At 43.2% G+C, this 13210-nt stretch overlaps 1 protein-coding gene across 2 annotated transcripts; it reads left to right on the plus strand.

The window, feature by feature from the left end:
- Positions 1-309: 309 nt before the first annotated feature.
- Positions 310-12624, plus strand: HSD17B13 (hydroxysteroid 17-beta dehydrogenase 13; the record flags this gene model as incomplete). Of its 2 annotated transcripts, XM_080925482.1 has the most annotated exons (7): positions 310-519; positions 4740-4847; positions 6510-6641; positions 8508-8614; positions 10212-10349; positions 11698-11814; positions 12254-12624. In XM_080925482.1, 7 exons carry the CDS (start codon positions 310-312, stop codon positions 12342-12344), a joined length of 903 nt encoding a protein of 300 aa, XP_080781608.1. In that variant the 3' UTR covers positions 12345-12624. The 2 variants fall into 2 exon arrangements, with proteins under 2 accessions (XP_080781608.1, XP_080781609.1); XM_080925483.1 differs by lacking the exon at positions 4740-4847.
- Between the last annotated feature and the right edge of the window lie 586 nt (positions 12625-13210).

Below are 13210 nucleotides of genomic sequence, written 5' to 3' on the forward strand. Positions count from 1 at the left end.
CACACACGCACACTCAAATGATAACAAACCATTAGCTGATGCAATACTTCCAGAATAACTTTAAGAGGTTTTGTGTTGAAACATGATACACGACTGCTTTTCAGATAAGCGGGTCCAAAGGGCACATCCTGTTGGGTTCCCTGACCTATGCTGTGCTTGTGTTAGAAGCTGGCATTACTTAAAACACCAAAGGCATATCTGATTCATCAGGGGACGCAGTCAAAGTCTGCCTGTTCCCCAGCAGCCTGTAATACCTGACAGGACTCTCTGAGGAGCTCTGCGCAGAGGGTCTGTTGGGAGAACAGAACCATGAACCTCATCTTGGAGCTTCTCCTGCTGGTGGGCATCATCATCTACTCCTACCTGGAGTCACTGGTAAAGCTCTTCATTCCTCAGAGACGAAAATCTGTGGCCGGACAGACTGTTCTCATCACGGGGGCCGGACATGGAATAGGCAGGCTGGCCGCTTATGAATTTGCAAAGCGAAAAAGCAGATTGGTCCTGTGGGATATTAATAAGGTAATGATACATGTTTCTACCAATATTTTAAAGTCACAAAATTAATAAGGCAGACGTTTCTCCACTCACTTGACCTAGTGTCAGTTTTTCTTTGTGTTTTTATTTTTCAATGCTTTAATAAATCCCCTGAGCCTTTCTAGATCCCTGTGACAGGTGAACTGGATGGAACCAAGGAGCTGTCGAACTAAGCCAGGGGCATTTTGTTTCACTTTGTTTGCTACTTTGTTTGTGTGTTTCTACCATGGTTTGTTAACAGTGGATGCAGGAGCCGGGAAGCTTCCAAGCTGCTAAAATGAGGCTAGCCACATAACTTACCTCGACTTCAATTCTCTACAACTGGGATAAAATCTCAGAGGGAGACAAAGCCTACATTGCCACCAACAACCAAACAGGCCAATATGCAGCTTAGTAAAAGCTAGGAATAACTTTTATACTTTTAAATTTTCATTTATTCGGTTATTCGTGTGTTCCTTTCTGTGACAGCGACTAAAGCTGGGGCCAGGCAAGCACTCTACCACCGAGCCACACCTACAGCCCAAGGTTTTACACGTTTGAGGGATTCTCAAAACAAAAACCACATGGAGGACTTAAAGCAGAAACCCACAGTGCCTCCACTGACCCCCGAGCAAGCCTGAAATAATTACATCTGCTCTTTAGCAGGAAAAAAAAGTCTTGCCAGGTCCTGAGCAAGAAGAATAAATAAAGAGAATAATATTCTAAGTAGTTAATATGGTCTGTCGAGTGCACAGCGTCACATATGTACTTTAGTCTACATTGGTGCCAGGCTTCTGCTTGGACATTTGTGTGAAGTGGTTGACCTCTTGCTCATTTATGAATGCTCTTAACCACCCTTAGGCCTGAAGGCATTTATAACGTGTGTCACTTTCTCCTAAATATGCACATTCCCAGCAGGCCATGAAAATATGTGCCCCAAGAAACTCTCTGGGTTACGGTAATCTTTGAAGAACTGAACTGGGGATACAGTCCAACGGCTCAGCAGTTACCGAGCACATACAAGCTAGATATCAGATCCAGCTGTGGCTGGGTTTGTGCCCCAGCACTACAAGGAAATTAAAAACAAACTTCTGGACGGACACGTACCAGATATAATGGCTCAGACTGGAGACACTCGGGATGCTTGTTGGTTGGTTGGTTGGTTGGTTGGTTGGTTGGTTGAGAAGCAGTTTCCAAAGGTTTCCTTGGGATTTTGCTTGGCTTCAGATAACCCTGTTTTGTGTTTTCTGCCATCTGCAGTTGGCACACACTTTTCCCAGACTTTAGGATGCTCTTGAATATAAGGCGCTGAATCTCCTTTGGTTCACTTTGAGCAGTGAAGAACCCCGAGACACACCGTGCACTTTTGCTTAGCAGATACAGGCGTTTGTGGACAAGATGAGCTAAAACCCGGTACATGGAGATCATTCCAAGATTAGCAATTCCTGCAGAGGTCCCAGGCAGTCTTCTTGGAGTTGAGAAAACCGAGTCTGCTATTCTCAGACCCTTGTAAAAAATAGGAACAATAATACATCCTTCAGATCACCTCCCAAGTGTGCGTGGTGAGAAGAAATCAATAATCAATACTTAGCACACTTCCTTTCATTTGAGAATTTTCAGACACACAAAGAGTAAAGCTAGAAAGAAGTCACATTAAAGATGACTTCCACTCCCTCCCCCCCACTCCCCGCCCCGTGCCCGGAAACGAAATAACTCAACCTTGTAAACTCTCTTTGAGTTCTTGAACTTCATGATCAAACATTTAATGCATCAAATGACTGGCTGTAAAGCTGGGAGTGGAACTCCGGCTTCCCTGTTCACGAGGGGCCAGCTAGCTTCCCGTCAGTGCTGGTTCCTTGTCCTTAAAAAGTGAGCCGCAAGGCCACAGAGAAGCCCCCCCGACTTTAAAAGCAGTGACACAGAGACATGAAACACTTGATGGGAAGGGAGTTCAGCAGGGGGAGGGGCTGCAGGAAGGAAGGTAACAGGGTTAAATAATGAAGGCACACACGTGTGTGCAAGGAAAGGAAAAGTTAGGAAGAACACAACATAATAGCAAAATCGTGGGCCTAGACCAGGTGCCCATCCTTAGACGTGGGTTGGAAAGTCTGGTTTCACACTCAGGACACCGTTCAGTCTTCTGGAAGAATGAGGTCACTCCAAAGGACGTTGGATGAAACTGGAGGTCACGACATTAGGTGAAAAAGGAGCCAGACTCACAAAAGGAAAGATGGGGGCAGGGGAGGAGACATGGTCACTCTGCTCTGGTCCTAGCACTGGAGGAGCCAAGGCAATAGGGCTGCTGCAAGTTAGAATCCAGCCCTGGTTACAGATAGAACTATAGCAAGAGACAAAGAGGGTGGGTAGGAGAAGACAGCAATCGTGGGCTCTGTCATGCCTCGTGTGTGAGAATGCCATTATGGAACATACTAGTTTGTACACTATTAACAAGGACACGGGCATTAGCAATTCACAGAGGCATTGGCACCCCAGATGTGTTTCCTGTGCAAACGTGACAAAGAGCTACTCTCTGCCATGCTCCAGATTAGTTATAAGGCTGAACGGTTTGCAAGTTATTAGCATCTATTACCCATACATGATACTGGGTTTCACCTTAAGCGTTCATAGACGTGGATATTCTGACCATATTCACTGTTTGCCCCATCTTTATCTCTGCTCTCCTCACACTCTTGCTGATCCCCTTTTAACTGTCCCCTTGGACTTTGATGTCTTTCGTTCGAGTGTGAGCTAATGAGTTTAGTTAGGATTGCTAATGAGCTCAGATCCTGATTGCAGGAGTCGGAACAGCTTGCTGGTGACTGTGCTGGGGACAAAAGTAACACTGATACATTGTTTCTTCTCCAGTCTGGTTACTGTCTCCTTACATCTCTCATCTGGACCAGACAGTGAGGAGGGCAGCTGGGCCACCTGCCAGTAAGCATCCTTCATTAGTGGAAATGAAGCAGCATTAGTGGAAAACTCAGACCACAGCTCGGTTCCACAGCCCCATGCAGACCTATGCTCTATGCAGCAGCCCACCCCAAGTCTGTGAAGGAACAGTTGGTTTTGTAGGGACACCCTAGTCGTCCTTAAAGTCTGTTCTTTAACTATTGTTGCTTTGTGGTTTAGCCAAGATAGGGGAATGGAAGGGGGACTGAGGGAGGCAACCAGAATAAGCCAAACCCACCATCCACTCAGAGACAGCCCTCGTGAGGGCTACATTATTGCCATCCCAGCGTGCACAAGAGATTCCTGAGCATCCTCACTCTTCATCACAGAGAAACGGGGGCAATGGTGAGAGGGAAGAGTATGATTTTAAAAAAAATTTTGAACCCCATAATATTCCCCATAAAATGAATAGTTGTCAAAACTTGGAAAGAATCCAATTTTCAAAAAAAAAAAAAAAAAAAAAAAAAAAAAAAAAAAAACAAAGAAAAGCCAAGAGTGGTGACTCCCACCTGCAATTATAACATTCAGGAGGTTGAGGCAGGAGGATTGGCATAAGTTGGAGACCTGTTTGGGGTACACATAGTGAGCAAGAGAGTAACAACTGATCTTAAACAATGAGAAAACACACACACACACACACCACATTAGGACAATCTCAGGTAAGAGGCTTCTGAATTTAGGCTAAAAATAAGCTGTCTTCATGTCTTGGAGGACTTGTGTGCAATTCTTACTTTAATGAGAATTCAACCATTGGCTCTTGGGCTTTTCCCTTCCAAAACTCCAGAAGAATAAATACCCAGTTAAGATTGTCATGTGTAGTAACAGTTTCCCCGGGGAAGCTTTTCTCAGATGAGATTCTCTCCTCAAACCACGGGAATGAATCCAAGTTGTCAGCAGAAGCCATCTAGAGTCATGGGGAGACCGTCACTCAGCGCTTCACTGCTGGCAACGCTCCGTAACCGCGTGCCGATCTTCCACGCTCAGACATCTTCCCTGACACTGTGAGGCGTGGCATCTTCGAGCACTTTGGGGATGCTCTTCATGCTATCACAAATCACCTTCAGGCACGCCCAGGCCACGTTGCAACAGCCTTAACCAGAAGGGTTTGTTTCTCTTCGGCTCCGCTGCTGCTTTGGCAGTGTAATTAGTCAGTGTAATTAGATAATTAGTTCACATAAAGAGACTCATTGGACTAGAATTTTAAAGTATTCTAAAGAGCCTGATCTTTTCTTGAATTTGCCTCCCCTCCCCTGCAACCCCTCCCCCCCCCCCTTCAGCACGGTGTCGAGGAAACAGCAGCCAAATGCAGGAAACTGGGGGCTGTCGTGCACGTATTTGTGGTGGACTGCAGCAACCGGGCAGAGATTTACAGCTCCGTGGATCAGGTGAGAACCGGGTGCGGGTGTCTGCATGTAACCATACGCATCAGCTGACGCTGATCTGGAGATAAAAAGGTTGTCTAGGGTTGTTTGGCTTCCGGTCGACGCCAGCTGCTCAAGTTGCTGTGTGACCGAAGGACAAATATAGAACTTTCTTGTTATTAATACCCACTCAGCTCTGGCCCCTGTCACTGTTGCATATTCTGAATCAAATCTGCTGTGACCAAAAGTTTGGCCCAGAGGAAACGAAAGACAATTTATTAGCAGAAAATTTGATTTCCCTCTTCTAATTTTTAAAAATTAGATTTTGTTCTACTTCTTTTTTAATTTATTTCCTCTCTGAGATTTTTAGTTTATGTGTAAGCTAGTCTTTTATGAAAAACATAATTAATAGCATTTTAAACATTTTATTTGTTTTATTTACTGTGTGTGTGTGTGTGTGTGTGTGTGTGTGTGCATCTGTGTGTGCATGGGGGGATAAACACATACCCCACAATGTGTATGTGGAATTCAGGTGACAGCTTTTGAAAATAGGCTCTCCTTCCATGATGTGGATCCTGGAGTTATCAGGTCTAGCAGATAAAAATAAAAGTAAATGGTTTTACACACCGAGTCATCCCCCATCCATACCCACTCTTTAAAAAAGTAAACATCGGAGTGCTCACAATACACCAAACTCTCCAATAAGCTTCTGCCTTCTTTAATTTAATTCTTTAATTAAATTCTTTAATTTAATTCTTCTTTAATTCTGATTTAATTGTTTTAAATCCCATTAGCCTCACTATAGATAAGCAAATAAAAGCTTGGAAGGTCTGGCCCAGACAAAGACCAAGTGGCCAGTAGGTAGTAGAACCAAGATTAATCACTTAACACTTTAAGTGTAAATACTTAACCCTTTAAGTATTATTGACCAACACAAACATCAGTTCTTGTCCATTTGAGTTCATAAACTTTCACACAACCTTTTATATACTGGGCACAAATTTTAAGGTTTTAACCAAAACAGTTTAGCCCTACCTCCTGACAGGTTTCCCTTCCTGCTACGGGTTGAGCTGCTTCTTTCACGGCTGAACTCTGAGACCTCATGCCCTGGAATAACAAAAGCCTAGATGGTCTTGTGACCAAGCTGGTTGTCACCAAAGCCAGTGAGCACAGACAGAAACAGCATCTTAAAGCTGTTCTTCATTCTTCAAAGACAGTTTGATATCTTAGATATCTGTGTTCCCTGCCACCGCAGACAGTGGATGGCAGTGGGCGTGGACAAAGGCTACAGCTCTGGAGCTCCGGCTTGCTTCTCTGCAGACAGTCAGCCATGGTTTTGTGACCGGTGATGTCCGTGTGTCTCTAGTTATCATCCCTTGGACCACTCGCTCCTTTTGTGTACTGTCGGGCTCAGGCATTTCTTGGAATTGAGTTGGCCTAGTTTCTGCTGGTATCAACCTTAGACTCCTTGGGTGGCTAGGGGTAGGGTGTGGAGTGGTTAGCTCAGAACATCCAGTGTGTAATTGCTAAGCTATAAATAGTATGTGTGCTCTGGTTTGTTTTTACACGGGGGTGTGCATGTTCTTATAATATAGAATATAAAATGCCTCTATCCATCTGTCACCTATTGATATGGGCTGTGTGAGAATGACTTACCCTGTGTGTGCATTCTCTGCATTTTAAAAGGTAAAAAAAGAAGTTGGTGACATAGAGATCATAGTAAACAATGCCGGGGCAATATATCCAGCAGACCTTCTTAGTGCCAAGGATGAGGAGATCACCAAGACCTTCGAGGTCAACATCCTAGGACATTTTTGGGTAAGTCAGAAACATTTCTGATTGTGTGAATCTCCTCAGTACAAGAAGCTAACTGAGTTCACAATATATGGGGCAGGGGTGAGGTTTTTTAATTGTTTTTTAATATTTATTTAATGTATGTGAGCAAACTGTAGTTATCTTCAGAATCACCAGAAGAAGACATCAGATCCCACTAGAGATAGTTGTGAGGTTAGGTGTGGTTGCTGGTAATTGAACGCAGGACCTCTGGAAGAGCAGTCAGTAATCTTAACCCCTGACCTATTCTCCCAGCACCCCCCCCCCTTTTATTTTTGTTTTGTAAGTCAAGAATCTTGTAATGTGTTTGAGTAGAAGAACCACAGGTTTCTGGTAGTTCAAGTGAACACAAGACACCATTTGGTTTATTTTGTCAAACAAAATCTAACGTAGGGCCTAGCAAGTGTCAGGTCTACAAAAAATGTTTGTGGGGGTTTGCTGAGATTTCCCCTGTACATCTTTCAAGTATTTTAGAGGAAATTTATGCTGCATACACTTGTCTGTGTTTCCTTTCATAGGTGTTTAGAGCTGAAAGGACATAGAACAACTACTCAGGTGTTCGTAGGAATTGGGGATACTTTAGGTTAGGCTCTGAGATAAGTAGACATTTTGACATAACGTTATCATCTACAAACTTCCTGCCTGAGAACTTCACAATCGAGTTACCGAAAGGGAAAAAAAAATCTCAAAATGTTTTATGTCAGTTCACAAGTTTGCATTGGTCTATATTCATAGCTAATCTTGGCCATAAGCAGGCTATGGGCTGTGGGATGAACAAGCCTGTTAGATCTGTGGAATTCTGGAGCACAGAGAGATGAGTCAGAAGATTTCTTTCCATTGGGTGTGAGAAACTGAAGTGTGCTTCTCAACCCTTTGGAGGGAGCATCTATATGAATTAATGTCGCAGGACCTCAATGTTGCTACCACACCTGGAACAAACCTGGATTTGAAGAGCATCCTTCATCAGCCCTTCATGACTCCACTAACATCCCAATCCCATGATACAGAGACCCTGTATATTAATTATCTAATAATTAATAGGAAATTATAGCTATATCACAAAATATATCAAAAGGTAGAGGTTTAGAGAACCAGAAAGTTTCACTACCTCCATACTGATATGTAGGCACGGCTGGTAGGGGGATTGGCTTGCCAATCTGGGGCTCTAGGAATTTACATAGAGTTTGAAAAGTGGGTCTATAAAATTTTCATAAAATGTCCTCATATTTCCCACTGTACAGTGGGGCTTTTTTTTTTTTTTTTTGGAAACAACAAGGAAAAATCTTTTGTTTCTCATAATGTATCCTATAATGTACACAGTTAAAAGAAAGAGATCTGGGTCTGTTCCCTGTGCCTGGTGTCCTAGGCCAGGGTAGAACTTCACCCACTTTGATATAAGTACACATTCCCACTCTTACTGAGAGCCAAGAACTTGTAAAATGGTAAATCATCCTTCAGTTCCCACATCTGCGGCTCTCTCCCTCAACAATGTGGATCCGAGCTCAGCAGCAGGGCTCTCCTGAGGAGCACAAAACCCTCCGGTTAATCCCTAGCACTGTGAAAAAATAACAATGTTACTTATGTGGCAAGTCCAGGAAGGAGCTGCTCAACTCCTCCAAGGGAAGAGGGGTCACACAGGCTAGCACAGGTCCTCGGCTTGATCTAGGGAGCACTCTGAGTACTGCTTGAACCATCATGGTTACTCTTCTTTTCTGTCATGAGGAAGGAACCTCAGAGTCTTGCGATGCCTCCTCCTCAGCTTCTGTGGAGGCACTGGAAATGAACCTGCCTGGCCTGGAACCCGCCTAATACCTGTGTCATTGTTTCTTTCCTTTTCACGTGGACCTTAAGATCATAAAAGCACTCCTTCCATCGATGCTAAGAAGAAACTCTGGCCACATTGTCACAGTGGCTTCAGTGTGTGGCCACGGAGTGATTCCTTATCTCATCCCATATTGGTAGGTATCGAATGCTCTCTGCACTGTGGGTTTGTGCTCATTAGTTTAGGGATTATAAGAAATTATTGTAGGGATTGATATAATTAATATATTTATGCTTCCTAAATATTACATATTATAATTTTATAAATATATATCTATAAATATATCCATATAATATAATTGCATAATTAAATAATTATAGGGATTATTATAAGGATTATCAGGGATTAATTAGGGATTATTAGTTTTCAGGCTTCAGTGCCCACAGCTTGGTAATTTGGATGTAGGGAATTTACATAGTACATTGTAATAGTTTTTAAATGACTTTTAAAAACAAGGAAACTGGCTCTAATTTTATTTAAATTATTTTAGGGTTCTCGAGCCCCCCCCCATAGATTATTATATCCTAGAATGAATTGATGTTGAGTCAAGAAACACAACAAAGTAGGAAGCAGAGCACCCAGAGGCTAACACAAGCACAGAGGTGTGTCATGGCCCATTTGCATGCATGTGTAAGAAAGGACATGGAGCACCTCTGCCTTCCCAGGAGATGTGCACACTGCCCAGCATGTCCTGGGGACACAGACACACTCTCCTTCTGCAGCACATCCCCACGATGTCTGCTAGTGGCATCCTGTTTCCCTACTGCTATGTGATGATCTCAGAAACAATTGTACCAAGATATGTGGATGAGGCAGATGCATGTGTTATTTCTTTATAGGCAGAGTCAAAGCTAAACCTGTCCACGAACTAAATAATCTCTCACACTCTAAACATGGTCACAGATGAGTTAAATTTCAATGTAGCTCAGGTTTCCATTACACACACACACACACACACATATACACACAGAGTAGAGGGAGACAGAGATAACTTCTAACACTGATTTCTTTTGTCACCTGATGAAAACTACAATTAAAACATATAGATCCTTGTAGATGATAAGATGCTATGCACATGCTGATTTATTGAATTTTGTTATCTACATTTGATAATCAGAAGAACAAAGGTTAAGGGTTGCACATACAAACACAACCCTACCAATGCCATCAGGAGCCCCTTCACTCCAAATACTCACAGTGACATCTGGAAACCAGTGAGGCTACCAGTGTGGAGAGAGAAAACATCAGCTCACTAATCGGTCCCACAAAGGTTTGTCAGTGTTGGTTTCACGGTGTTTTAAGTATCTTTGTCTGACTTACATTTTTCAAGATAAAAACTAATAAAAACCTGATTAGGAGACATTTGGAAGGTTGACTAGACCTTAGAAAAGGTCACATATACAGTGAAACATTAAACCCATCTATAAAGTGGTTCTTTTGCTGTCTTTGCTAGTTAGAAGTTAGAAACAGAGGCCTGGGGGTTAGCAATGGCTTCATGAATACATGCTTACCACGTGTTAGTCCCTGAGTTCAATCCCCGTCACCCCCCCCCCCAAAAAAAAAAAAAAAAAAAACAGGTGTGCACGTTCAGAATTGCTTAACACATAAGAAAACAAAACCGAATGGTCATTTGCCCTCTCAGAAAGACTAGACTTGCAGGCTGGACAAATGAATCTTCTCATGGGCGGGCTGAGACCGTTCCCCACCTTTGCTGATGGCTGATTCTCTTGCAGCTCAAGCAAGTTTGCTGCTGTGGGCTTCCACAGAGCACTGACCGCAGAACTGGACACTTTGGGGAAAACCGGTATCAAGACCTCATGTCTCTGCCCCGTGTTCGTGAATACTGGCTTCACCAAAAACCCAAGTACAAGGTGAGATAGAAGTCAGCTGTGAGGACCTTTCCACAGAAGCCCTCCTAAACAATGGAGTCTAGAGTAGGCCATAGGTACTTAACAAGTATGTCACACTCATTGAAGTAAATCCTGTGGCACTATCTCAACTTTCTTACCTGGGACAGTGGAGTCCATTTAAGTCCTGGCTAGTGCTTAGTGTGGAGTCCGAGGTACTTTGTCAGGAATTCCGACCACTTCAGGGGAAGGCTCAATGAAGGAAAAAATAAGAACATGAGCCTGGAGCAACTATAGCTGCAGACTCGGCAATGCCCAGGGCTCAGGAGTGTTCCCACTCAGGCTCTGGACCCTGAATCTCCCCTCCCCGCTGAGGCTGACCTTGATGGGGTCATATCAGATGTGGCTCTAAGGCTGAATTGGAAACTCCATTGCAAAATCAGGAAGGGAAGAGCCAGAGACGGCATAATCTCAAAAGTGTCGATTGGTGCTGCTGTGTGAGGGGTTGCTAGTCCACACCACAGGTATCTCAGTCACGTGAGTCTGCAGAAACCACAGACTTATCTCATGGAATCAGCTCCAACACCCACACAGCCGTGCCTATGCGTGCTAACCTTGGTGTGACACCTACAGTCGTTTCTATGCTTTGATTTTTCTCTCCTCTTCATTAATGGGCAAGACTCCAACACTGGACATAGGTTATAAGCATCTCTTGGTGATATCACATGTACAGACTTTGAATCAAGACATACCTCCCTGCCAGCTGTCTCAGAACATTCTCAGAAATCTAACTTCCCGTAAAACTTCAGAAGCAAATCCTAAGTACTAAGCACCTCAAACAATTCAGCTCCATGGATACACAACAGGAAGTATATCACATAGAGAGCATTCTCTTTAAATCTAACATGCTGGGTGTTCCCTTCCTTCCTGGCCCCTGAGTGATGCTACGCACACCATTTTGTTCCCTGGCTTCTCAGCCCCTTCCCGTCTTGTACCTTGCTGTGATTTAATTATTTTGACCTGGTGAGATACCAGACAGACCTACTGAACCCAAGAGCATAAGAATGCGATAACAAGATGTCAGTGTGGGATATGGGAAGGGGTGGGGGGAAGGTGACGTTCATACAGGGAAGCCTGGGACATTTTAAATCCTAATTCTAAACTTGGTGAAGAGACAGGATAATTTCCTTGATTTGTTAATTTAAAACAATGTAAGTTGAGAGACTGGGGTTTTTTCTCAATGGCAGAGTAGATGCTTAGTGTGTGTGAAGTTCTGGGTTCAATTCCAGTATCCAACCAAACAAATAAAACACAAATGGAGATAAAAATACAAATGGAGATAAACTCTTTCACCCCCCCATCCCTCCGTCAGGTTATGGCCTGTATTAGAGCCAGACGAAGTTGCAAGGAGTCTGATCAATGGAATACTTACCAACAAGAAAATGATCTTTGTTCCGTCCTATATCAATATCTCTCTGATCCTGGAAAAGTAAGTACAGCTCGGAACCCTGAAACACTAAAGCACAAATAGAAATGTTGCTATGGACACTCCCCACTGCAGCAATGAAAATGACGTTTTCTATGTTACCGCCTCACTCATGATTCCTTGATTCTCCACTGCCCTTTGGGGAATACATTTGTTCTAGTCTATTCAACGGTTTTGAAAGTACAGGGTATGGGGAGACTATAGAGGTTCTGTGTGTATGTTCATAGAAGGGAGCAATATAGACGTGATAGAAGATCTCATCTGCTATTGTGAGAGTGGCACTATATTATATACAGATCACTGCAGATGGGGTGGGGGAGGGGGGAGACTAAGCAAGAAGCAAAGAGTGCGTGGGCTTCAGGGCGCTTTTTAAATTGACAGCAAAAAGAAACACTGGCATCAAAACTTCACATTGAAATTTCTCATTTTTTTTTAAATGTAGGTTTCTTCCTGAACGTGCCTTAAAAGCTATAAGTCGTCTGCAGAACATTCAGTTTGAAGCAGTTGTGGGCCACAAAATCAAGATGAAGTAATGCCTGCAGAGACGTGTGGACAGCAATGACATGAAGCCAAGTTTAGAGTGGACACGAAGCTTTCTTTCCTATGTTTTAAGTGATCCTCAGACTTAAAATACAGGCTTGGCCCTAGCAGCCATGGAGCAAGTAAGAGTAGTCAACTGTTTTTCTGGTTTCTTACAGATCTCTTGGCCTCTGGTACTGGGTTCTGGCAGTGGAGATATAGTAAGATAATGTCCATATACAACAGAGTGGAAAGACAGGTGGTGTGTTTCTGTTAAATAAATTACTAAGTAGAAATGTGGGCAAAGGAGCAAGATAATAAAGTCCTGGGCAAATGCTGACACTTTGTAGCTATTTCTGTTTTGATGCAGGGGTTGGCGGTGCTCCAAGTTTGCTCTTTGTGAACAGGATGTGAACTCTGCCTTGTTCCCCTGACATATGAGTTAGGAAGGAGTATTTTTGTTCCACATGTTTTTCCTCAGTGTGCAGTTTTCTTCACATCCTGTGAATGGATAATGAAGCCATTTTATTTACCTAACTCGGTGAGGCAAATATTTACACAGATTTGAACTGTGAAATCTCCACACCTTGTTCTTTGCTTTAGAAAGACCTTGAACATATTTGTTTTTCATTTTATTCTATTAGGCAATTACTGAAAATATCCAACCATATGCATATTAACAGCATCATGACCTCCCACACAGATCCCGTTATGAAGCAGGAAACCTTCCTGGGTTTTCATTTGGTTTCTGTATTTTGCTGCAGGAAATGGATCCCACAGACTAACACAGGTTAGACAGGCAGTCGGCACAGACCTGTCGATAAACTTACAAAGTTATTTCCACATTTTGCTTTAATACTTTTTGAGTGGAGCTCAGAGG

Source organism: Micromys minutus (genome assembly GCF_963924665.1).
Source record: "Micromys minutus genome assembly, chromosome: 11".
In the NCBI taxonomy this organism is placed as follows: Eukaryota; Metazoa; Chordata; class Mammalia; order Rodentia; family Muridae; genus Micromys; species Micromys minutus.